General features: G+C 38.6%; 1 protein-coding gene across 1 annotated transcript in view; it reads right to left on the bottom strand.

Moving 5' to 3' along the window:
• Positions 1–23,548, bottom strand: part of LOC149258432 (YebC-like protein) — a 219,581-nt gene that overhangs the window by 159,259 nt on the left and 36,774 nt on the right. Inside the window, exon 3 of the mRNA XM_089415357.1 lies at positions 3,630–3,691. Within this exon, the coding sequence (XP_089271483.1) occupies positions 3,630–3,691 (62 nt within the window). The remainder of the gene's footprint in view (positions 1–3,629; positions 3,692–23,548) is intronic.

Raw genomic sequence — 23,548 nt, 5'->3', positions numbered from 1 at the left:
GCCTTGGAAAGAAGTTTCTTACACGGAAGAAACTTGGAAAATTCCTAACCAGGGAGCTTAGGTACATTCCTTTGTGATAGGAATGAGTACATTCCTTTAATGGAATATGTCCTCCTGGTTTGAAAAGGAGAGATAGACACGTCATTTTGTTCTTCACCTGGGAAGATAGAATGGAGGATTATGTAATCATTTGGCACCCGATGCTCTTTGAAGATGAGATAGGGCATCCAACAATAAGAGTAGTCGTGGAGGACCGATATTCTTTGTGAGATTGGGGAGTCCAAGAAAAGAATAGTCCTTATGGAGCATATCCTGAGCGAACCCGGGTGGGGTATGTTCCTAGAGAGACAATGATGAGTATGCCTATAAATCATTGGTCTCCCCAGCATTGTGATTTGATCTTGTGGAGAGTTAGAGTTGTTAGTCAAGACCTTGCTATATAACAATGCTGGTTGATATGATGTTATACAAATGAGTTACAAATCCAAATTCTTCTTATGAGAAATTCTTCGGATTGAGAATGACCAAGTAACATTATGAATACCTCCCTAGTTAAGAGGGAGTGTTGAAAAGTGTAACTAGGTTCAGTCTTCATAATGACATGTAATTGACGTAATAAAGGAAATAAAATTATTTTTGGAAGCCTTGCTTCATGGGTTTCATGAGCAAAAGATTTTATTCTAGGTGGCTCCCATTGAGAGCCTTAGGATTTGTCATTAAGGTCAAAGAGTCTATGTCATGTATGAAGAGACCTTCTTGGGCATGTAACAAATGTATTTGAGTTAATAGGACTGTATAGAAGCTCTCCGACGACAAGCACTAGCTCTCTTCCTCTTGTCGGCTTCAAGTTAAACAAAGATCATGTCGGCCTTACCTTATGGAGTCACAACGATTCACATGGCTCGAGTCGGCTCATTTATGTAGACCAACCACTATATATACCAGGTAAAGGCACCTCGCAGAAACACAGTTCAGAACTCGGGTACCTCTGAGATTTTCGGTGATAGTTACAGTCTACAAGTTCGGATATTTTCAATGAAGAGTACAGTGTTCGGATCTGTGTGTTGACGAACATTTTTGGGTGTCATATCACAGTGTGCAGTTCGGACAAAAGAGAAGAGACAGCGAAGGTTTGTCAAGGATACAGTTCGGATCTCCACAGTAAAGAAGCTCGGATATGTCTCTTTGTAATCTCGGACAGTATGAAGTTCAAATCTTTGGGTAAAAGGTCTCATTGCTACAGCAGAAAGATGGAGTTTGAATGAAGGTATCTATACCACAGCTAAATGATGTATAGAAGCCACGGTTTGGTGATGTGAAGGAGCTTCCATTAAGAGAAGTATTACAGCGTCTTGCTAAAGCTGTAGTAAGGACAGTTTGGTGACAAAACAGTGATATGGTACAGTGCCATCTCAAGTGTGTTATGCTCAGAAAGGAGATGATCTCAATATGTAAGAGGAACCGAAAGGAGGAAGGAGAAGACAGTCAAGAGAGCTAGTGTCTTGATCTTGGAAGCGGCTAATAGGTCAAGGGTCTCGGTCTTGGTATTCGTCAATTGGAATCTCTAGAAGAAGAATTTGCGTGGGTTTTCCTCTCAAAGAGTGAGAGGTTTTGGCCCTGGCTCATAGCCTACATGCTGTGTCTCTTGTCTATTTATGTTCATGCATTGGTTACTGTTTGATGAAGAAGAACACTAAGAATCTAACATAAAGAAGATCCTAATCTAAATAAGTAAAAAGCATTCACAAGCAGTCACTAATGGAAGAGAAATCAACTAATACTAATGCCCTAGATTTCTCAACATGACCTTCATGTAAAAAGTGTCAAGGTCAACCCCACAGGTTGGCTACCTCTGTTGCATACCTCAATCAATGTCCCTGCCCAGTCAAATGCCGTAATCAGTGCCAACAGATATACACTAGGTACCAACTACGAGCAGCAGGGAAATGCCCAGAGGTTGCCCCACAAGGTTTCCAAAGAAAAAATATATAAACTCACACCCTGCTATTTAAATACCCTATGACTGTTCATTCCCAATTACTTGTAACACCTTGCCTACCTATGTGTCACATTATTATACAAAAAAACATGTATTTGTGTGTTGAGATGATACCAATAAATACAACAATCTGATGAGCAACCCCAAAAGATGTGAACTAAAAGGCTTAGGTACTAGGAATGGCCACAATAATTACCCAACCAATAGTTGACAGCATCCTCTTTCACTTTAATAATTGTCATATTGGGTAACAAATCCATGTTAAAATTGATGTTGCACATTGTCTCTGGCCTTTAATTGAAGATCAATTAAATTAATGGAATTGTTATCTTTGTCAGTATAATAGCTAGAAAGGAAGTAGTGACTTCCAACTTGTGAAGGTTAGCTGGGACCACTAATGCAATAATGAACCAACCCTTATTCAACATTTACTGTGAATGCAGACAATAGTAGAGTTTTTCATAATTAACGCACTAGTATACTGCTTGGAAAAACTGGGGGTTGGTAAGAACAGAAGAAAAGATGTAAGTCATCTGAGTCTAATTTCTTCCATGATTTAGAATATAGATTCATCGGGGACATTCAGCCTCCAGTCAGGTTCTTAGAAGACTGGTCACTTCAGCTACAAAGGTTAATAGAAAGGATAATCAACGCAAGAGAAATGGCTATAAGCTTATGGGCAAGAATTAAAGCAGTCATGCAAGGAGACTAGAAGAATGGATTCATGTAGAATGGTACTCAAGAAGTTCTAATTATCCGTGTTCAGGCCACCTTCAGTTTTATTTCATGTAAATAGTGTAACATTAACTTGGTAGGGACATGATTTGTATTAAATAAAGTCCCTGCAGTGTGGCAGAACCTTTGTGCCAAGATTTTTTAGTAACAGCTTTAGCCTTTATCTAACCATCTTTTTATGGAAAAAAAATCTGTAAATCTAGGTTAAAATCAGATACAAATATACTGTCCAACATTTTCTTCCAAAAGGGAGAGAATCACAAATTGATGCCTCCCATTTCAAGCAATCTGAATCTCATTGGTTCAGCCAATGCATTACCGTGGCATTTCATTTATACTTAGCAAACTCAATGTCATATCACTTAATTCTGTAATGATCTCTTAAACTATCTCTGTGTTTCATTAAGTGAACACTGCATGTAGATCAAGTTTCTTGACTCTTCAATGTTAGCCGCTGAGTTCAATAAACATCCAAGACATATAATTCAATTCATGCAATTTCTGGTTATGAATAATTTGTGAAGTTGTATAACTTTGGTGACGCAATTACAAAAAATTAAGCATTACATACATAATAAGAGTTTTGACACTGCAATCAAGTGCCCAGAAAACATTGAACTTAAAACAAAGGAAAAGCACAAGAGATACCTGATGTATTAAAGTTCTAAACAAATGGAGACACTGAAAGTTATAGGGCGTACAAGGATATATAAGACCACCTTCGAATAAAAGTTTTGAACAAAACTAGACAGTGGAAGTTGTAAAATAAACATAGAGAAACAAGGCCACCTTTAGAAAAATAGAAGAGATTAAATAATGGTGTTACATGTTAGGAGTTTTGTGGAAAATGAAATATCACTGTCCAAAAGCTGATAATGAGAGAAAAATTACACACGCTGTCACAAGTTCCTTGCCAATCTTTCCATAGAGCTTTGACTTCTTTGCGTCTTGTGCCCCCTGCAACCAATGTACACTGCATGACTTGAACAGCCTAGATTTTTATAGACTTGTTTCCCCTCACACATCCCCACCTAAACACAAAAATGAAAAGCTACTCAAATGAACATTATCTAGCCCAATCAAAAGATATGTCATAATTACTGTAAAGACAGTCAAATGGAAAATGCATGTAACCCCTTTGTAAATGGAATCAAGAATTATTCTGACAGTACTATTTCCAATACCCTTTGCAGCAATTTAAATAATAGATAATGAAGAATTCAAATTCTTATTGAATATGACTATCCACTAATGTAGATCCTTTCCATTGCACAAGAATAAGCAGGGGTAATGTTAATGTGTTGGAAATACTGAGAGGGGGGTGAATCATTATTTCCCTTAATTTTCACAATTGGTTAGTTTCCTTAAACATTCAGAGCATTAAAACAAACATACGAATCATCATCACATCAATGAACCGTACACAAAAATTTCGTCTCAATCAAATTCTATGTTATGTATGATGTACATACAAATTTACCAAATAAATCTGGAAGGAAGTACAAGACTCCCCAAGGGTTTTACCAGCAAGCTGCAAGGAAGCAAATGCTCCCTGAATGGTTTGGGCTCTCGTACCAGTGATAATGGCCCAACTACAATCAAGCTACAGCCTCTGCTGCTGCACTTCACTGCCACTGCTTTCCACTGCTCGCACTGATGCCCACTGCTGTCCACTCTCTCTGCTATTGTTGCTACTACCATCCACTGTTACTCCCACTGCCTCTGCTGTCGGTACTGCTATTGCACTTTTACTCAATACTTGCTGCTCATGCCACTGCTGCACTACAACACTCAGTCATTCAGTCTCAGTGCTCTGCACCCACCATGAGCATCACAATCTTTGCCACTAGGTCAATATCATTAGGAAGCTGCTTAGGAAGTCTGTTGCTCTACCTCAGAAGATCAAATCACACAATGTTGTTATACACATTACCATTACTGTAACATCCATTCACTGCAGTATCAAGGGTTACTGCCATACAAGGGTTCTGTCATACATCAGGACTTATTCCCATCAACTTCACTGCCATCATCAAGGTATCGGAAGCAATGTCACTGCCATCATGTGTCATAAAGATTACTATTCTCATGGGTCATTAAAGATCACTGTCACAATAGAAGATCACTATCATGGAAACGCTGCCATACAACACAGTGTCACTGCCATGCTAAGGTCATTGTAACTGTCATAAAGATCAATGTCTCACTGTAAACTAGGTCACTGTCTTACTGTCAATCAGGGTCACTGTCTTACATGAATCATGGTCATTTTCATACCAAGGGTCACTGTTGTTATCAACAAAAAGTCATCAAATCACTACCACAACAAAAGTCACTAGCCCTACCATCACTGCTCCAGGTTTAGCCTCCATTCATGCTACAGACCTTGAATGATTTTAAACACCATTCCAACCACAGAATCCACGAACTAGGTCAAGATTACTGTCAGATACATTAATTGCTACCACAACATAAGATCACAGGCTCATGACTTTTATCAGTCCTTCAAATGCAGTCATTAAAATCAGATAGAATACACGAAAAGTTGTGTTCTCATAATCCACTGGTTGTTCATAAACCATGTCTCTCCATTTGAGGAGGATTTTTGCTGGCAGGCCTTTGCTAAGGTCCACTTCCGCACATATACGGACAAAAGTCATGATTCCTTTTTAAATCCACTCAGCGTCGATTTTGATGAAACGCCCAAGCAGATTGCCTATATCCTCCAAAACAGTTGGGTGAGCCATATGGATGGGAAAATTAGGAAGCCAAACCCATACTGGGGTTGCCAAAGATGACATAGAGAGAGGGTTAAAGTCCAGGAACCAAGGTTGAAAGGAAAGACTAGCCCGACCCCAAAACCAGGGAACCTGGTCAGAAATCTTATGCCTGTCATCTTCTGAAAGCCCACAACAAAAAAACCTTTAGAACAAAAAAGAATCTCTACATCCTGAGACCAGTTCTAATAAACCCATTCTTGAAGAACTGATGATAACGGCCGAAAGCCATTAAAGCGACAGATAATCCCTTGTCGCTCATAATCATTGGCAACGAAGTTGCATGCAATAGTATTAACCTCAAGAGAAGGATTTTCAGCCTTCTGATCCACCACAAATGTAGGACCATCAAGATCTTTGGGGTTTGGCGAGGAAAACCCAGGATTCAAAACGTCCTTAAAATATCTCGACGAGGTTGAGGAAGATGCACCCCCCCCCCTTGGCTCCACCTCTAATTCTAGCAACAATGTGAATCCAGGCATCCTTGGAAATGACATAATCCATGAGGGATTTTTCTTCCTGAAGCTGGCGGCCTTCATGAATAAGTCGGAAGCATTCATAAGGGATTTGCACCTTCTCTTGAATTTGCAATGCCAAAGAGGAAACCAAATCTGTGTTTGAGACCTGCAAACCAAATGAACCCCCAAAAATCGGGTGTATCAAGACTAAGAAAATCACTGGATCCGGAGAAGAAAATGCATCACTGGTGCAAAGCCCACCTGATCCATACATTGAGTTGGAGATCTAAGGGTTTCTACTCAAATCTGAGGAGAAAGCTCACAGATCTATGATTGCATGGAGTAGATTTGTCCCTGGAGCAGAGATAGATCTATCCTTCAAACCCTTACTAGGGTGAGGAGCTCGTGCAGCTGCATTTCATTCAAAAGCTGGGGTTGCAGAGTTCACAGCCATGGTTCTTTGCTACTTAGAAAAATATTAATTTATTTAACCGTTTCCTAATGTTGGACTTGGGAAAATTAAAAATTCCTAAAGGCAACATATGAATTAATCTCAGCCATTGAGAATGATGGTGGGGCCCAGGTCGAATTATAAGAGGGAATAGGTGTTGATTTTTGGGTAGCTGCAGGAGGTATTCCCTAGCTACAAAAGTTAAAAGAAAGAAAAATTAAATTAAATTTTAAATTAAAAGAAAGAAAATTTAATTTGCAAAAAGATGTGCCTCTTGGGCACCCTAAAATCACTACAAAAAGACACTTGAACTTCTCATTTTCATACACACTCATCACTCACATTTTTCTCTCTCATGCATGGGAAGAAATCTAAGGAAGAGGCCGAAGTTTCTAAGGAGAATTTCTGAGACAGTGAATGTTTGACCAGTTGATTTTTCCGTGTAATTACTTGATGATGTTTTGGGGTGTGTTAAAGTAAAATTATAGATCATTGGAAGTAATTACAAGATATAGAAAATTGTGCTTGTCTAATTAGCACTAGAAAATCAACATGGTATCAAAGCATAAATTATGGTGGGCAGTGTTAAATTTTTGGGGTTGTTAGAATCTTTATGTACAACATATTTACTTTTAATCCTATCTAAATTTATGCAAAGAATTGCATAAATTATGATGGGCAGTAATTCCTAGTAAATATGTTTAATTACCGAAATATAACAAATGTAATGCATATTTACTTTTTACTGGTACCTAAATTTATGCAAAGAATCTCATAAATTATGGAGGAACAATTTAACAAAGTCAAACACTATGTGGGTGGATTATAGCCTAATTCCAATGGAGTAAAATACAAATTTTAATATGAGGAGAGATTTAACCTCATAGCACCAATGAGTAAATGGTTAGAGAATATGTGTTGGGTGAATAGTGACATAGATCCACTAGTGTTCATAAGAAATTAACCTAGGAGATTTAAAGGGAATCTTAGAGGATTCTCCCAGGATTGAGCATAAACTCAACAAGAGTGATTAATGTTCGAGAGGGGGAAATTGTACAGAAATCTAGAACCATGCCAGATGATTGGAAGAGCTTCTAGTTCAAAGGGAGAGGGCAGTCAAGTAGAATGGAAGGGTGCAGCCTACTGGAGATCCAAAGGGTCTCTCATGATGATGAGGAGCAAGAGGCTCCCAACGATGTGGGTCTAGGTCCTTTTGTACTTGTGGGACATCCTTTAGATCATCATGAAGACCCAGAAGGGCCCATTACGCCAGTAGACCCAATTAGGGTCGTTGTTCTAGAATCCAAGAAGTGGTCGTCATGGCTTCAAAGTACATTGAAGGATGGAGAGGGGCATGCAACTCCCCATGGCACCTTCAAAGAAAGCAAACGTCCTAAGAAGTACTCAAGATTTGCGGCACTGATGAGTCACATCATAGATTCCGAGCCATCCAACTATAAGGAGCCAACAAGTTTGGAAGGATGCCATGATGGAGGTATATTAGTCAATAATGAAGAATGTTGTGTGGGGAAATGAATCGAGACCTGAGGGGAAGTCAGTGGTGACTTCCAATTGGATCTACAAGATCAAGCATGCGGTAGATGATAGTGTAGAGAAGTACAAAGCGAGATTCGTGGCAAGAGGGTTCTCCCAAAAAGAGGGAGAGGAATATGAAGAGACATTTGCTCTAGTTGCTAGATACACTTCTATTAGAACTATTATTTCTATTGCTTCTATTATGGGTTGGAAATTGCATCAGATGGATGTGAAAACCACTTTCCTCAATGGAGTGATTGAGGAAGAAGTGTACATATAAAGCAACCTCAGGGCTTTGAGGTACATGAGAAGGAGTCTCATGTTGCAGACTGAAGAAGGCTTTGTATGGACTCATGTAGGAACCTCGGTCATGGTATTCTCCGATTGATGGATATTTCACAAGTCTTGGTTTCACCAAGAGTGATGTCGATCCCAATATATACAACAAGTTTGTTAAAGGTGAGCTTGTGATCTTGTTGTTATACGTTGATGACTTGCTTTTGACAAGGGAAGAAAATCTCATTGATCAGTGTTAGAGGGAGTTGACCTGTGAGTTAGAGATGAAGGATCTAGGTTTGATGCATTACTTCTTGGAATTAGAAATGTGGCAGAAATCTAGTGAAATCGTCCCTAGTCAAGGGAAGTATATTATTATTAAGATCCTTCATTGATTTGGGATGATGGACTGCAAGTTGAGAGGCTCTGACTTAGATTTAATGGATCCCTCTATGTATCGACAGTTGATCGGATCCTTGATGTATCTGGTTAATACCAAACCTGATATTTTCTTTGCAGTGAACATTCTGAGCCAGTTCATGGTGGAACCTAGGCATGTACATTGGATTGTGGCAAAGCATGTGTTGAGATATTTGCGTGGTATAGTCAGTTATGGATTAAGATATGTCTCAAATGGTGAAGTACAACTACAAGGATGCTCAGATTCTGGTTGGGCAAGAAATGTCGAAGACAAGAAGAGCACATCAAGATGTTGCTTCAGTTTGGGTTCTGCTATGATATCCTGGATGAGCAGGAAGCAAACATTTGTCGCACTCAACACTGCAAAGGCTGAGTATATTACAGCTAGTTTGGCAAGTTGTGAAGTAGTGTGGCTTTGGAAGTTGCTCATAGGATTGTTTGATCAGGCGTTGGAGACGACCGTGATGACAAGTCGAAGCACATCCAGATCGAGTACCACTACATTCGAGACTCGATACAAAAGGGATCAATGAAGATCCAATATATTTCTATGAACGAGCATGTTGCTGACATTCTCACAAAGCCTCTGTACCGGGTGAAGTTTGTATACTTCAAGGACAAGCTTGGAGTGGTTGAGAATTCCTCCCTCGTTGAAAGGGAGTGTTGATGTTGTAGTATCAGGGCATACATTCTATTTCTCCCTAAGTCAAGGGTATTGATCAGGTGCCATGTAATGTGGCTAGGGAGAATGGCCCAAATAGCATCAAGGCTCGTAGTGCCCCCCTAGTCAGAAGGTTCTAACCATATTTCCAAGGGTTACTTGGCTAGTGGGTAGAGTGAGTGCCTCAAACAATGGGCAAGTATTTTTACCATTCAAGTGCCATGTGACGACATCGGGGAATGGTAAATTGGCCTAGGGTTTCACCATTGGTCACGGAGAATTGATCTAGTTCCAAGTGATGACTTGGTTAGTTGGTGAACCAAGACTAGTTTTGTTTTTACCCCGATCAATGGGTACCTGACCATATCGCCAAAGGGTATTTGGCTAGCAGGTGACTAGATACTTTGCATGATGCTAATGCAGGATGCTTTCCACGTGGTTCTTGAATGGAACATGAAGTGGATGGATACATTAATATAGCGAACTCATTCATCTTTTACTGGGATGGAGAAATTTTTCAGCCAAGTGGACATCTTGAGGAAGTCAAGGTGAATACCTCCTTAGCTAAGAGGGGGCATTGATTTTTGGGTAGCTACAGGAGGTATTCCCCAACTACACAAGTTAAAAGAAAGAAAAAATAAATTTTAAATTAAAAGAAAGAAAATGTATTTTAATTTTAAATTTAATTTGCAAAGAGACGTGCCTCTTGGGCACCCTAAAATCACTATAAAAAGACACTTGAATTTTTCATTTTCATACACTCATAACTCGCATTTTTCTCTCTCTTTCTCACACATGTGGGAAGAAATCTAAGGAAGAGGCTGAAGTTTCTAAGGAGACAAATTTCTGAGACAGTCAATGTTTGACCAGTTGAATTTTCTTAGTGTAATTACTTAATGATGTTTTGGGGTGTGTTAAAATAAAATCATATATCATTGGAAGTAATTACCAGATACAGAAAATTGCACTTGTCTAATTAGCACTAGAAAATCAACAATAGGGCACGGAAGTGGATAGTTCGACTTTGCATAGAGTGTGTGACTTAGCTCCTCAACAAGGAGACTAGGGTTTCCAACAGTCTGCAGAAGATCAAGGACCAAGAGGGGGAGAAAGAGGGTCAAACAACTCTTACACGTCCCAGTTTCAACGCAGTCATACAATGCGTAGCAATGCGCAAAGGAAGAGCGCACTGCACATGCGTATAGTTCATATAGTGCGCAAAGAGGCCTTACTACGCAGTTGTACACCAGCACAAGTGCACAGGCACTGATTCGATTTTGCTTTGTTTAGTTGTTTAGAGGATTTCACTGTAAAAGAGAAGTACTCCCTTGCTGTAAAAATTCTGAAGATTATTATTTTGCTAAAGATAATTGAAAAGACACACAATTTCAGATTTTCCTTGGAGTTAGGGTTTCCTGGGTACATCTTTTTCTTATCTGTTGAATGTGTTTTTTTGTCTTCATCTTTATTTATTTTCGTTGTGCATGCTATGTGATCCAAAATGGATCTAACATAGACTTCTAAGTCTAGAATTTTCCTCACAGAGGAAAAATGAAAGTCAAAGGATGCTCTTGGGAATAGTCTCATTGTGTAGATCTTTTCAATCTGAATCTACTGCAATTTGAATGGGCGAAAATGGACTCCGGATGAAGGAGTTATCGCAAAAAGAAGTTTGCCCATTATCCTTAGAAAAAGGAGGCAAATCCTTATTAAAAGGGGCTTAAGGCTTTATATGCAAATATCGCATCGCAATGTTAAAGGGCGGAGCAGCAGTCCTTAAGGATCCCCGATTAGCGATCTCCGACATATCGCAATCGGAGAAAGGCTTACATATGATATCGGAACCCCTGGGTAGGCCGATTGGCGATATGTCGATGTTGCGACGTGCGACAAAGCGATCGACGATGGAGCGATGTGGAGGCGGACCCGAAATATTATATTCCGCAGCCTAAACCCTTATCGGATCTGTAAGATGTATCGGATCAGAGCATTGAAGGGATAAAGGCCTGGCAGGAGGACAATGCAACATGCGATTATGCGACTGTGCGATATGCGATAACGCCGATCGGTGAATCGCATCGCAACAATGCAAAGGGCTGTTGACATATGCGACATGCGATTAGCGATCAAGGCACAGACCCGATGAGTTTATGAATGCGATTTCATATAATTTGAAATCCGGGTTATGCGGATTTCTTTGTATTTCGATGTATTTGGGTTTTTCGACCTCCCGCCTGTGCGATTGCGATTTGCGATGACAGGACGGACCCGACGGGTTTATAAACGCGATTTTATAAATTTTGAAATCCGGATTTTCGGATTTTCAATGTATTTTCGCGTTATCTCTGTGTATTGGAATTTTGTTCCGTTTTCGGGAATTTGTCCGAAGAAAGGCCGCCTGTTTCTTTTCATTGTGAAACGGTCCCTATTCCTACAGCATTTGGTTCCACGTTGTAATGGGGCGTTTCTGTAACAATGATGCGTTATGTAATACGCAGAGCCACAGAGCCAGCGAGCCAGATGGCCAGTCGCAGAGCCACAGAGCCAGAGAGCCAGAGGGCCAGTCGAAGAAAAGAGGCAGAGGAATGATTACACAGAGAAACGGACAGGAAGTCGCAGAGCCAGAAGGATGCCTCACAAAAGCTAGAGAGCACAATTGACAGGGGGAAGCTTGGAGTCGCTTGGAGGTCGAGCGAAACCAGAGAGCTCAATTGATGGAGAGTCGCTTGGAGGTCGAGCGAACCCAGAAGCTCATGAGAGCCAGAGCCAAGAGCCAAAGCCGAGAGCAAAAGCAGAGGCCGCCAGAGGTTGGAGGCAATTGCAGAGAATAGAGCCAGCGTTCATTCTCAAGGTTCCAATAGTCGAGGTGACTGTAGGGGACCGCTGAATCCATTGAGATGGATTTCAGAAAATCCTGAAGACTTCTAAGAGCCATGGAGCGGTAACAAACTTTCAAAACAGCAAAGAGATCAAATGATCAAGCTATAGCTGATGTCCAAATTGTGTTGAAGATAGAAGAAGGAGTTCCAGAGACAGTGAAAGAATTCTGAGGGAGTTGGTGCAAGCTAGAGCTCAAGATAGCTTAGAGCACTAATTGAAGGAGTCTAGTCCAGAGAAGCCGAGATCTATCTGCAAAGTAAGGACAGCTAGGGGTAAGATGGCATTTTAAACCCATAGGTACAGTTGTAAACCTATGGAGTTAAGTGTGGAACTTGTAGAGAAGCATTACCATAATCCCAAAAAGCCTAGTCGAGTTGATTAGAGCTCAAGGAGACGTAGCCCAAGATATCAGGGTTAACTCCATATTATATTGTTCGCTCATGTGTTTGCTTATTTGTTGCATTATATTTACTGCTATGTGTGTTTTACATCAGCATAAGCAAATGTACATAAGCACTTGAACAGTCTAAAAACAAACACAAACATACACCTATTTCAAGCACTTTTAATTCCGCAAATTATCAATCATAAGCATAGATCTTGGGAATATATAAGCTTTGGAGTGGGAGATGTTCTTGTGAAGCATGACAAGAAGCCTTTAGTGCCCCATTTCAGATCACTGTGTTAGAAAATTCATTGTATTTGTAATTTAAGTTTCAAAACTGCAGTTATTTGTATTTTCGGTTGCATGCTTAGAGAATTACAAATCAATTGCTAGGTTTTAAGGGAAACTAACATGTTATCAAAGCATAGCCTTTGATCGACGACCAAGCACGTTTTTATCTTCAGGAGCAAGTTATGCATTTAGAGGGAGCGCGTTCACCAATTTGACTTGGCAGCTAGGGTTTCAAGGTAGTGTGAATTGGCAATTGGCAATATGGCTTATCAAACTTCTGCTCATGGCATGAGAGGATTGGCGTGGTGCTAGAGGAGCAAGGGGTGTGGGAGTTTATGGATAATGTCCCAGCCGCCCCTAATGACCCTTAGCAGTTGGCTCAACATAACAGAAGAGATGCCAAGGCGAGGAGAATCATCTTGGAAGGAGTCAAAGACCACATGACCACTCACTTGACCAGAAAGAAGTCAGCCAAAACTATGTGGATGGCCATTATTGGCCTTTATCAAGGTTTAAGTGAGGCCAGAAAGTTAGTGTTGAAGGATAAATTGACAACCATCAGAGTGACCAAGTCAGATTTTGTGGTGTCTTCCCTTACCAAGTTTACCCAAGTTAGGGACGAGCTAGATGCTGTGAGCGAGACAGTTCCAGATAGATAACTAGTCAGTTTTTCCCTGATGGGTTTCATCGAGGCTTGGGAAACCTTTACCATTAGAATATGTGTTAGGGAGAAGCTTCCAAACTGGGAGCGATTATGGGGTGATTGTGTCCAAGAAAAACTTTGTTGACATGCTCAGTCAGTGTCTCGCACCAAGACCAAAGATGAAGAGAACTTTTCCCTAGCCAGTAAAGAGGGCAAGTCAAACGGCAAGAAGAATAATGGTGGTATTGAGCCAAGCTCCAACGGCAAAAAGAAGAAAGGTCCAAGCAAGATCAGGTGTTTTTCGTGCCACCAATTTGGGCACTATAGTATGTAACGAATAAAGTTCGTATACACAGCAATAATCTTCAGAATCCTTCAAAGACAAGTACATCCATTGTAGGACAAGTAATGTATATTAAATAGTGTATAAAAGAATTGATAAGATGATTGTTTACAACTGAGGGTCCTGTATATATACCTAGGCAAATACCTTTTCATGAGCAGTCATGTCCTTAGAGACATGCTTCTTCATTATTAACTACTAGTTAATTAATTATTATTTATGTTTATTATTGTTTACATTTTTATTATTTTTAATATAAATTTTATTCATAACATTGCCTTCCTCTTCAAAAAGCTTTGTCCTCAAAGCTTACTGATGAAAGGGCTTGATCTCTTTTCCTGTTTTGAATATCTTCTCGTCTCAAAACTTTCATCTTCGTTGATACAAGACGATATGATCCTCTGAGTGATAAACAAAATTGTCGGACTAAGAATGGATCTAACCATCCTAGATTAATCTTCTATGGAATCTTCTGGTCACTGGAAATTTGTAATGAATTGTTATCATAGGACTGGATTCTGCAAACTTCAGTATTCCTTGGAACATAAATCTGTTGCTTCTGTTCTGAATGGTTCAAATATGTAGACTGACTTAGTTGTCTGCTCTTGTGATTCAGATGTCGATAAGGAGTTCTTCTGGTTGGACTTTCCCTTATCTTGTGTGTGGTAGTTTCTTGATTTACTTCAGGTACTGTTGTTGTTGAGTTGACTACTAAATCATCACTTGGAATTTCCATTGTTTGAACTGCAACATCTGAATATGTTTTAACTTCTATTGGTCTCTCATCTTCTTGAGTTGTGATATTGACTAGATCGGATTTGTTCCTTTATCTTCTACCTGGACTGTTACAACTAGAGACTTCAATACTTCTTCTTGAGTAAGTTGTTCTAACTTGTCATTTAATGGCTTCTTGTCACTTTTAAGCTTTTTTATTTGTGTAAGAAGGTTTTGGTTATGATTCGTTAGACGTAAAAGTTTGTCATTTTCTTAATCATTGCGTTTGTCCTTAATATCTTTCTCTTTATCTTTTATACTTTTGATTTGTTCTAATAACCTTTGATTCATGTATTTTAAGCACAAATTTTCTTCTTCCTTTGCTCATGGATTCTTGTTGAATTTCTTTTTGAGACATTCATTTTCTTCTTCTAATTTTTTTCTTATATCTTTGGATTTCTTGACCTTCTCAAGTAATTTTTATTATAGTCCCTTAGACGCAAAATTTCCTCATCCTTTTTTTTGACTTACTGTAAAACATGTCTTTGAGATCTTTCTATTTCTTTTCTGATGCATTCTTTTTTTGCTCAAGCTTTGCGAATTCTGTTTTTATTTGTGTTCGTGTATTACCTTGATGCTCTTCGGTACTAAATAATCTTCCACGCGTTGGACAACATAATTTGCAATTTTTTTGAATATATATATATATATATATATCCAATTTAGTTTTTAGACAAAATGCACATTTAGTCCAAAATGTTGACTTGGTTATAGGACTCATCTTTCCTTCTTTCATTTGCTGATTATAATCCATTCTTTTTAGTTCAAAAATTGACCCTACTTCTATTTTTAATCAAAATACTGTAATTATTTATTTATTTTTAATTGAGTTTTTTCTTTAACTCTTCCCTCTTTTTTTTAAACTAATATACTCTTTTTTTATTTCTTTATTTCTTTATTTTTAACTTCTCTATAAAGATAGAGATGTATAACTCTTTTATTTTCGAATTATGATATTACCTACTTAAACACAAAAATGTGATAACCCTTTAATAACTATTGACTTTTCTTTCCATTCAAGTAGTGCAACCATACAGATCGATACCAGAAAATAATTTAATTTTTTATTTGTATTGAGCAAATAGTTCGGAATACCAGGGGCTTCAAATAATCGATATGTTAGTAGCTTTATACAGCGTTGTAGCGATGGAGACTACTGCTTTGTACAACTTAAAAAAGCTCGAACAAGGAATTTTAGTGGTTGAGAATGCGGTGGCTAGGGTTGAAAGAGACGACAACGAAATTCGATGTAGGCAAAGGTGGTGGCAGTTGCCAAGTGCTACAGCGGCAACAATTATATTCAACAGCTGGATCGTATATTGTCACAGCAATTGAAGAGGCGGTGGTCCATCGGCAGTAGATTTTTTAGCGAACTACGCAGAATGGTCGAGTAGTGGTGGTACGACACTAGAGCAGGTATGGTCGATCACTATGATTGTTGGTCTACGGAGGTAGCGACGTCATCTTGTGGATAGGGAGTAGTGACAGGGTGTGGCAAGAAGACAGGGATCATGCTATTGTGGCAGGGCACACAGCAAGTGGGAAATCACTTGGTAGCAACAGCCGTAGGCACGGTTGGTTTGAACATAGTCACTGCTTTGGCGGCGTGTGAGAGGATGGCGTGCAGTAACGCGGAAAATGGGGCTGCAGCTGGCCCGAGGGCGGAAGGTGGCCCGAGGGTGGAAGGTGGCTCGAGGGGTGTCAGTTGGTCAATCATGGCAACGTGCGGTGGAATGCCTAGCAGTAGTGGTTGTATCGATGAGTTCTGTGGGCGGAAGTTGTGCGACCTATTCGACGGAATTTTCAACGGTGATCACTGAACTCGATGGAGCCTATGGACGACAGAGCTACGGCCAGGTAAGTTGTCCCTTCCTTTTTTTATATATAATTTTTTTTTAATATATATATATATATATATATATATATCGTTTTTTTGTTTATAACTTTTTTTAATATATAATTCCCCTTTTTTATATATAACTTTTATTTTATTTTATTTTTCCTCTTTATTTATATCTTGATTTTTTTAACCCTTTTTTTATTTTTTATTTTTAAATGGACAAAGGCCTGACAGCAAAACTAGCAGAATGGAGAAACTCCAAAGTTATGCATCAAAATGCTTTGATTGTGACGACAACAAGGTTTACGAATAGTTGATGGCTAAAGGCCAGTGATCTCAGAACGTGACTCTGACACCAATGTAATGAACAAAGTTCGTATACGCAGCAATAATCTTCAGAATACTTCGAAGACAAGAACATCCATTGTAGGAAAAGTAATGTATATTAAATAGTGTATAAAAGAATTGACAAGATAATTGTTTACAACTTGGGGTCCTGTATATATACCTAGGCAAGTACCCTTTCATGAGCAGTCATATCCTTAGAGACATGCTTCTTCATTATTAACTACTAGTTAATAAATATTATTTATGTTTATCATTGTTTACATTTTTTTAATGTTTAATAGAAATTATATTCATAACATGCTACTAAGTTCCATAACCAGAAGAAAGGACCAAGTAGCAGCCTCTGCAAAGATAGACGAATTCTCTTCTCATTTTTATAATGAGTTCTCACTTATTGCTTGTACGACAAGCTTAGTGGCTACCAGCTTATGGTATGTAGACAACATTGCATCCTATCATATGATGGGGAACAAGAACTACTTCAGCAAACTGATAGAGAAGGACATGTAGTTCCATGTTGAGATGGGAGATAATGGGAAGTACTAAGTCGAGGGCATTAGTACAGTCAGATTTGAGAGGGAGTTGGGAAACTCACTATTTTTCAGAGATGTCCTTTATGTTCCAGGGCTCAAGAAGAAACTAATTTCAACTTCAGCATTGGAGGATAAGGGGTGCGAGATGACCTTCGGACAGCATAGGGTTTTCCTAAAACCCTCAGACTCCAAGGTGGTGAAGTAGAATGGGGTCAGACATAAGAGCCTGTACAGATTGCAATTTGAGATACCCACAGCATTGACCAGCAAAGGGAACCGTGACTCAGTCAGGGAGATTAGGGAGTTATTGCGTAGGTGCATGAGGCATCTACACCATGCTGCGCTGAAAATTCTCAAGGAGATAGCAATAGAGTTGCCATAGTGCAGCGTGGACCAACATGAGGTGTGCAAGGATTGCACAATTGATAAGTACACCAAAACCTCTTTTCCTAGCAAAGATAACAGGGCCAAGGGCATCTTGGACCTTTTTCATTCATATGTTTGTGGTCCCTTCTCTTCAATATCCCTTTTGGGGTACAAGTATTGTGTCACCTTCATAGATGATCACTCGAGAAATACCTGAATATTCTTCATGAAGAAGGTCAAAGTCTTCTCAAAGTTTCAAGAGTTTATGGCCTTGGTTGAGAACCAGTCTAGCAAGAAAATCCAGGCATCGAGACTAGATAATGGTGGGAAGTACACCTTGTTGACCATTAAGAGTGGCACCTAAAAATTTTTAAGACTCCATGCCCGAGGATATGTCAAAGGCTTCATGTATCATAAGAGTTTTTTAACTCTAACTTCTTCTTCTCATCTTCTTCTATGTTGTACTCAGATTCCGCAAGCCCTAAGCGGATGATGTAAAGTGATGCTAGTGTGATGAATTGAGTCATGTAACAGGCCTAGGTAATTTGGTACGTTGTCATCAAGTGAGTTTACTCTAGGAGGTTTTTTTTACTTGGCTAATTATTAGGTACTTTTGAGGACTTAATAATTAATTAAGTTTTTTCCTCCAAGCATAAACCCAAAGTCGGAGTGCGGCTTGATGGCGAGGGCTTGGGTGAGTCCCAGTGTCTAGACTCATTGTATATTACCATACTAGATCACTCGTAAAATTTCGCGAAATTTGATTAGCTCTAGGGGTCATTTTTTATTTTTTTTAATTCAATTTTTAATAAATTCTAATTGTAAAATGTAATAAGTGATGTTTAGAGAAATTGTATGGGGTATGTGTGCTCAAAGTTACACACCTCTCACCCTCAACTTTCTACTAAGACGCACTTTGAGAGATAAAAAATAAGTTCTAGACCCTCAAAACCCACTTTTTCTAAGTTTATTGGAAAATATGGCAATAAATTAATCCAAAAAATAAATAAATATAGAAAAATAAAAGACTCCATGTGACAAAATGACATGGAAATGACTTAGAAATTATCTCAAGTCAAGAGTTAAGTCAAAGCACAAGTGGAAGATAATTTGGCACATGACATCTTAAAAGCAATGAACACATGGGGAAATCGAATTCCCAAATACAATTGGGGAAATTGATTTGGTGATTTGGCAAATCGAATTTTTTGGAGATAATTGCATATCGGAGAATATCTTAAAGAATATTTGGATGGAGAAATTAGTGGAGCTTTGTCTCCACTCTCACCACACTTGAGATAGGACCTACGCATTCCCCAAGGAGGACCACGCATTGCTTGATGGAGCTCAACACATGGCATGGGGAGATGTGTCATTCATTTGGCTTGGTAGTTGAGATTACGTGAGAGATGACTCTCTCTTGTTCCACACTTGGCATTCCTTGTCTTCACACATGAAGAGTTCTATTTTCTTGAGGAGATACATTGGGCCAGCTAGAGGAATTCAATTTGGTTGAAGAGCACGTGTCAAAGCTTCTCTCCACTTGGAATTCGACTTCTCTTCTTGGTATCTTCTCCAACACCACTTGTCACTTAGTTTCTCATTGGGATTTCCTCCCAAATTTGTATAAAGAGACCCATTGGGCTCTCATTATGTATTCATGTTATGAGTTTTTGGGCTTGAGGAAACACTGCCAATTTGTAAACTTGCTTTTGCTAATAATACAAAGACTTTGGGGTATCATTGGTGGTGTTATCTTTCTATCTTGAGGTGATCTCTTTCCAATTATTTTTTGTGCTTCAATTTCTTATGCATGTGGATTGTATTAGCTTATATTGCCATTCATTGTGGATATATATGTGCAAATTATCTTGCATGTATCATTGATTTAGAGTAGTATTCTAGGAGTGAAAATTATTAATTGATTTTTTGAAGAATTTTTAGTCTTTCACTCATTGTATTGCTCTATTTCTTTTATGTACATTAATATTTGTTTCCAAGTGTGTAGAAAATATTTTGGAATTGTGTGAAAGATTCTTTTGGGCATGGGAGAAGTCTCACATAGATCAACTCATTCTCGGATTCAAGATGTGAAAGACCCATTGATCTCAACCTCAAGGACTTCATCCAAAGAAAAGCAAAGAAGAGAGTTCCCTTTTTCCTATACTCTATTTGAATCTCATATAATTTAACTTTCATATTTCGTTTTATCTAAATCTAGAGCTTTCAATGATTATATGAGTTAATTAGAGCATTTTCCTAGACTAGACAAGTATGGAGTTTCACTCCCATGACTTGGTTTAGTTCTTTTATACTAGTTGTGTATTATTATTTGTCTTTCTTTCATGCTCTCTCCACTAATTTCCTAATTTGTTTTGCAGTCTTTTGAGCAGCAACTCAAGTTCACTTTGGTTTCAAGTTTGGAGGGACTCTTCTGAAAACTACTAATTCATCCTTTGCATGACCCCTTGCATTTGGTGGGCAGCTTTGTAGCAAGGTTGTGAGCCATTTTGAGGCCCAACCTTGGAAAGGATGAGTTCTTTAAAGGGCTGCATTTTTTTCTCTCTAGGTCGTGGGCCTTAGGAGAGGCTTAATCTCTTTTTTTCATGTTATTTCCTCCTCATTTCAAGTCTGAAATTTGTATGTAATTTTCAGATTTCAAAAGGCTTTCTTAAGCCTCATTTGTGTTGAGTTCTCATCAAGGAAAGTCTATAGTTGAAGTATCTTATTGTAAAGACTTCCTTGAGGTTCTTTGAGGCCTAGAGAGAGACTCGCATTCTCTTGTAACACACCTAATAAAAAGTTCATTTTTCTTGTGGGAGCTTGGGAATTTTCCCATGGCATCCCACCTCCTTATTTAGAAGGAGGACTTCTCTTTTGGGTGGATTGATTCTCTTAATAGTTTCTAACTTAGTTGCATGTTTTGCTCTTGTTAATCTATCTTAACTTATGCATGGTTTAACTCATAATTTCAACATATAGCACTCACAATTTCTCAACTTTGCAGTCAAGTTTGCTATTTCATTTGTTAGATCCCTTGTGTTGGGCAAATTTATTTTCATGGTTGTTTAAGCTACAACATTTTCAAATCTTTTGGGCAACTTATTTTATTTGCTACAACATATCTCAAGCAAGCATTTCACTTTTGGCTATATTTGATTGGTCTAGTTTCATTCACTTAGCATTTGCTTCACATGATTTGTTGATACATGCTTCACTATCTTTATGTCAACTTGTGCTCAATGTTATCTTAATTATATTGTTCATTGATATACCTTTGGAAGCATTTTTCATTTACTTGGAGCAAACTTATAAATTTTGGGCCACTTGTGAAATTTTTGTGCAATTTACCTTTACAAAGTTTGTGAGTTGATGATAATTTCCATTTATTGCTCCCATTAAGATACATTGGATACTTAAAGAATTTTATCTCATTACACTCTATTTGGAAACAATAGCATCCACATGCATCTCATTTAGGCATCCTTAGCACTAATTTGCATTTCTAATTAATTCATCTCCAAGCATAAGCTTGGTTGAAAGACTCTTTTAGGGACCCCTTTATTTCATCAATTTGAGGAACATAGATCCTCTTTTGTGGTTAACATGGTGACCTTGCAGTCATCAAAGCCACAGTCTCTGCAGCGCCGGAGGCATCGGGAATGTTGGATATTCCAGGGGAGGGATCGTTAATACATCCTTAGTTGTCTTTCCCTGGGTGTCCCTCCACAACTCACATTAGAGACCTGTGTCAAAATAGTCGAAATAAAGGCTATATCTAGATAAGCATCTAGTTTTAAAATTTACCAAGATAACTGCATCTCACATTAAATAGATTTGCATATCATTCTAATTTACTCACTTTAGAGCATTTCAAATTTACTTGCAAATTTTGTTTATCTCGTGTGCTTGTCACAAAGAATGATCTCATTATCTCTTGTTGTTGATTTTTCCCTTTAGCAAGTGCATATCTACTTATATTTTGCAAGTAATACTTGGCATCAATTGAATTTCATTTGCGAGTTCAAGTTGTTCTTTTAAAGTAGCATCTAGCAAGTAGTGTGGATTTTCATCTTACCATCTTTACTTTACTTGCCAAATTGCTATTACATATTGATGTTTATGTTTATGATCACTAAATAACATCATCTTTTACTTGAGCATTTATTTACAAGTACAATTTGTATCTTGCAAGTGATATTTTATATTTTATCTAACATTTGCCAATTTGCAGGATTACTTGTCATCATCTTTTGAGTTTCCATCTTGATCAAGTATTTGTCATTTATCTTGAGCAACTATTTGTTTAAAGCACTGGTCTATGTTCTTTATCTTTAAGTGAATCTTTGAATATTGCTCATGTACGTTTATTTACTTGCTCATATCTTTGGAATCAAGTTATCTTTGATAAGCCTTCCTTTCACCTTAGTCTCCTAGAAAATTCACATTTCATTAATTAACCTTCATTTAGGGACCACCCCCCTTAGCTTTAACTAGGAGAGAGTTGGGAATAGGTGATAGCTCCATCTCTTAGTTTGCCACCAAGTCACACCTTGTGGGGTTGAGGATTTTTCCCATGCTAACCTAGGTGTGCAAGCGAGGCGGCAACACACCTCAAATGCATTCAAGGAGTTTTTTGTTGAAGTTTCACTTACACCCTAGATCTAGTATGAGGCTAGACTTAGCACACAAACACACTAGCAATGTTCAACCAAAACAACTTTGCACAGCGGAATTATAACAGCAGTGAAAACTGTGAAAATTTCATCTATTGCAGCAATTCGAAATTATTGTCCTAACTGAAAATTTAATTATGCAATTTATTTTCTACAACAAACAATGAATAAAATCACGACTGCAATTTCCACCATAAATTTTGACACCGTTATTTTGGACAATTGTCCCCGGAAAAACCCAACTTCGCAAAACCGGTGCATCAGATGAGGGTTTTATTATTATTCTTCAACAGAAAATATGAGTACAATAATTTGGATGTCAAACTGGCAATCTGATTTGAGAGTCACTGGCAAAATTACTCTGAGGATTTTTCGTCACCCCACCACTGATTTCAGCACTCGAGACTGGCCCCTCAGCAATTCAAACTACCTTTTGTGTCAACCTCTGTTCAGGCCTTACTTCTTCTGCCTCTAGAAACTTCTTAAATCTACATCTTTGCTTCTCTCTGGCTCTAAAATTGATTCACTGGTCCTCTTGATCAAAATCCTGACCACCAACTACTGAATCGACTACTCCTCCAACTAATTCGAACTACTCTGTTGCTGCTGCCTGCACAGTCCCTCTGGGCAAATTCGCGCTTCCTGAATCTGACTCTCCCGGCACTGAGAACCTCCACCGGAATACTGCTTCACTCCTCTGCCACCTGCTACTCAATCTCTGGCTCGAATCCTCCTGCTTAATTACTCTGCTACTGGAAAATCAATCTGCCAAGATCACTGAGTGTTTGCGTTGGTGTACTCTCCATCTACCCATCGACTTCTTCTTATAATCCTCTGTTGGAGCACCAACGGCAAATATTATATCTTAATCAAGGGCCCAAATTAATCTTCTACCGATCTGTGTGAGTTTCTAGAGAATTCTCACCTTGACTTAATTAATTCTAATTAATTAACTAGTTTTCCTAAGTTTAGACTTAGGAAACATCAAAAAATAGGTTAATAATCTAATTAAGTCATCTCTAGTCGAAGTTTCTAGAAACGATTTCTGGGTTTTGGAGATCTTCTGTATTCTAGCCTCCACCAAATTTTGTGGCTAGTACACATCCGATGCTACAAAAACTAACACTCCCTCTTAGCGACGACTATGTTCTAGTGT

This window comes from Pinus tabuliformis, chromosome 6 (genome assembly GCF_031772625.1).
Source record: "Pinus tabuliformis cultivar Carrire ecotype Pingquan chromosome 6, CPIR1, whole genome shotgun sequence".
Lineage (NCBI taxonomy): Eukaryota > Viridiplantae > Streptophyta > Pinopsida > Pinales > Pinaceae > Pinus > Pinus tabuliformis.
This window is presented reverse-complemented; position numbering and strand designations above follow the sequence as displayed.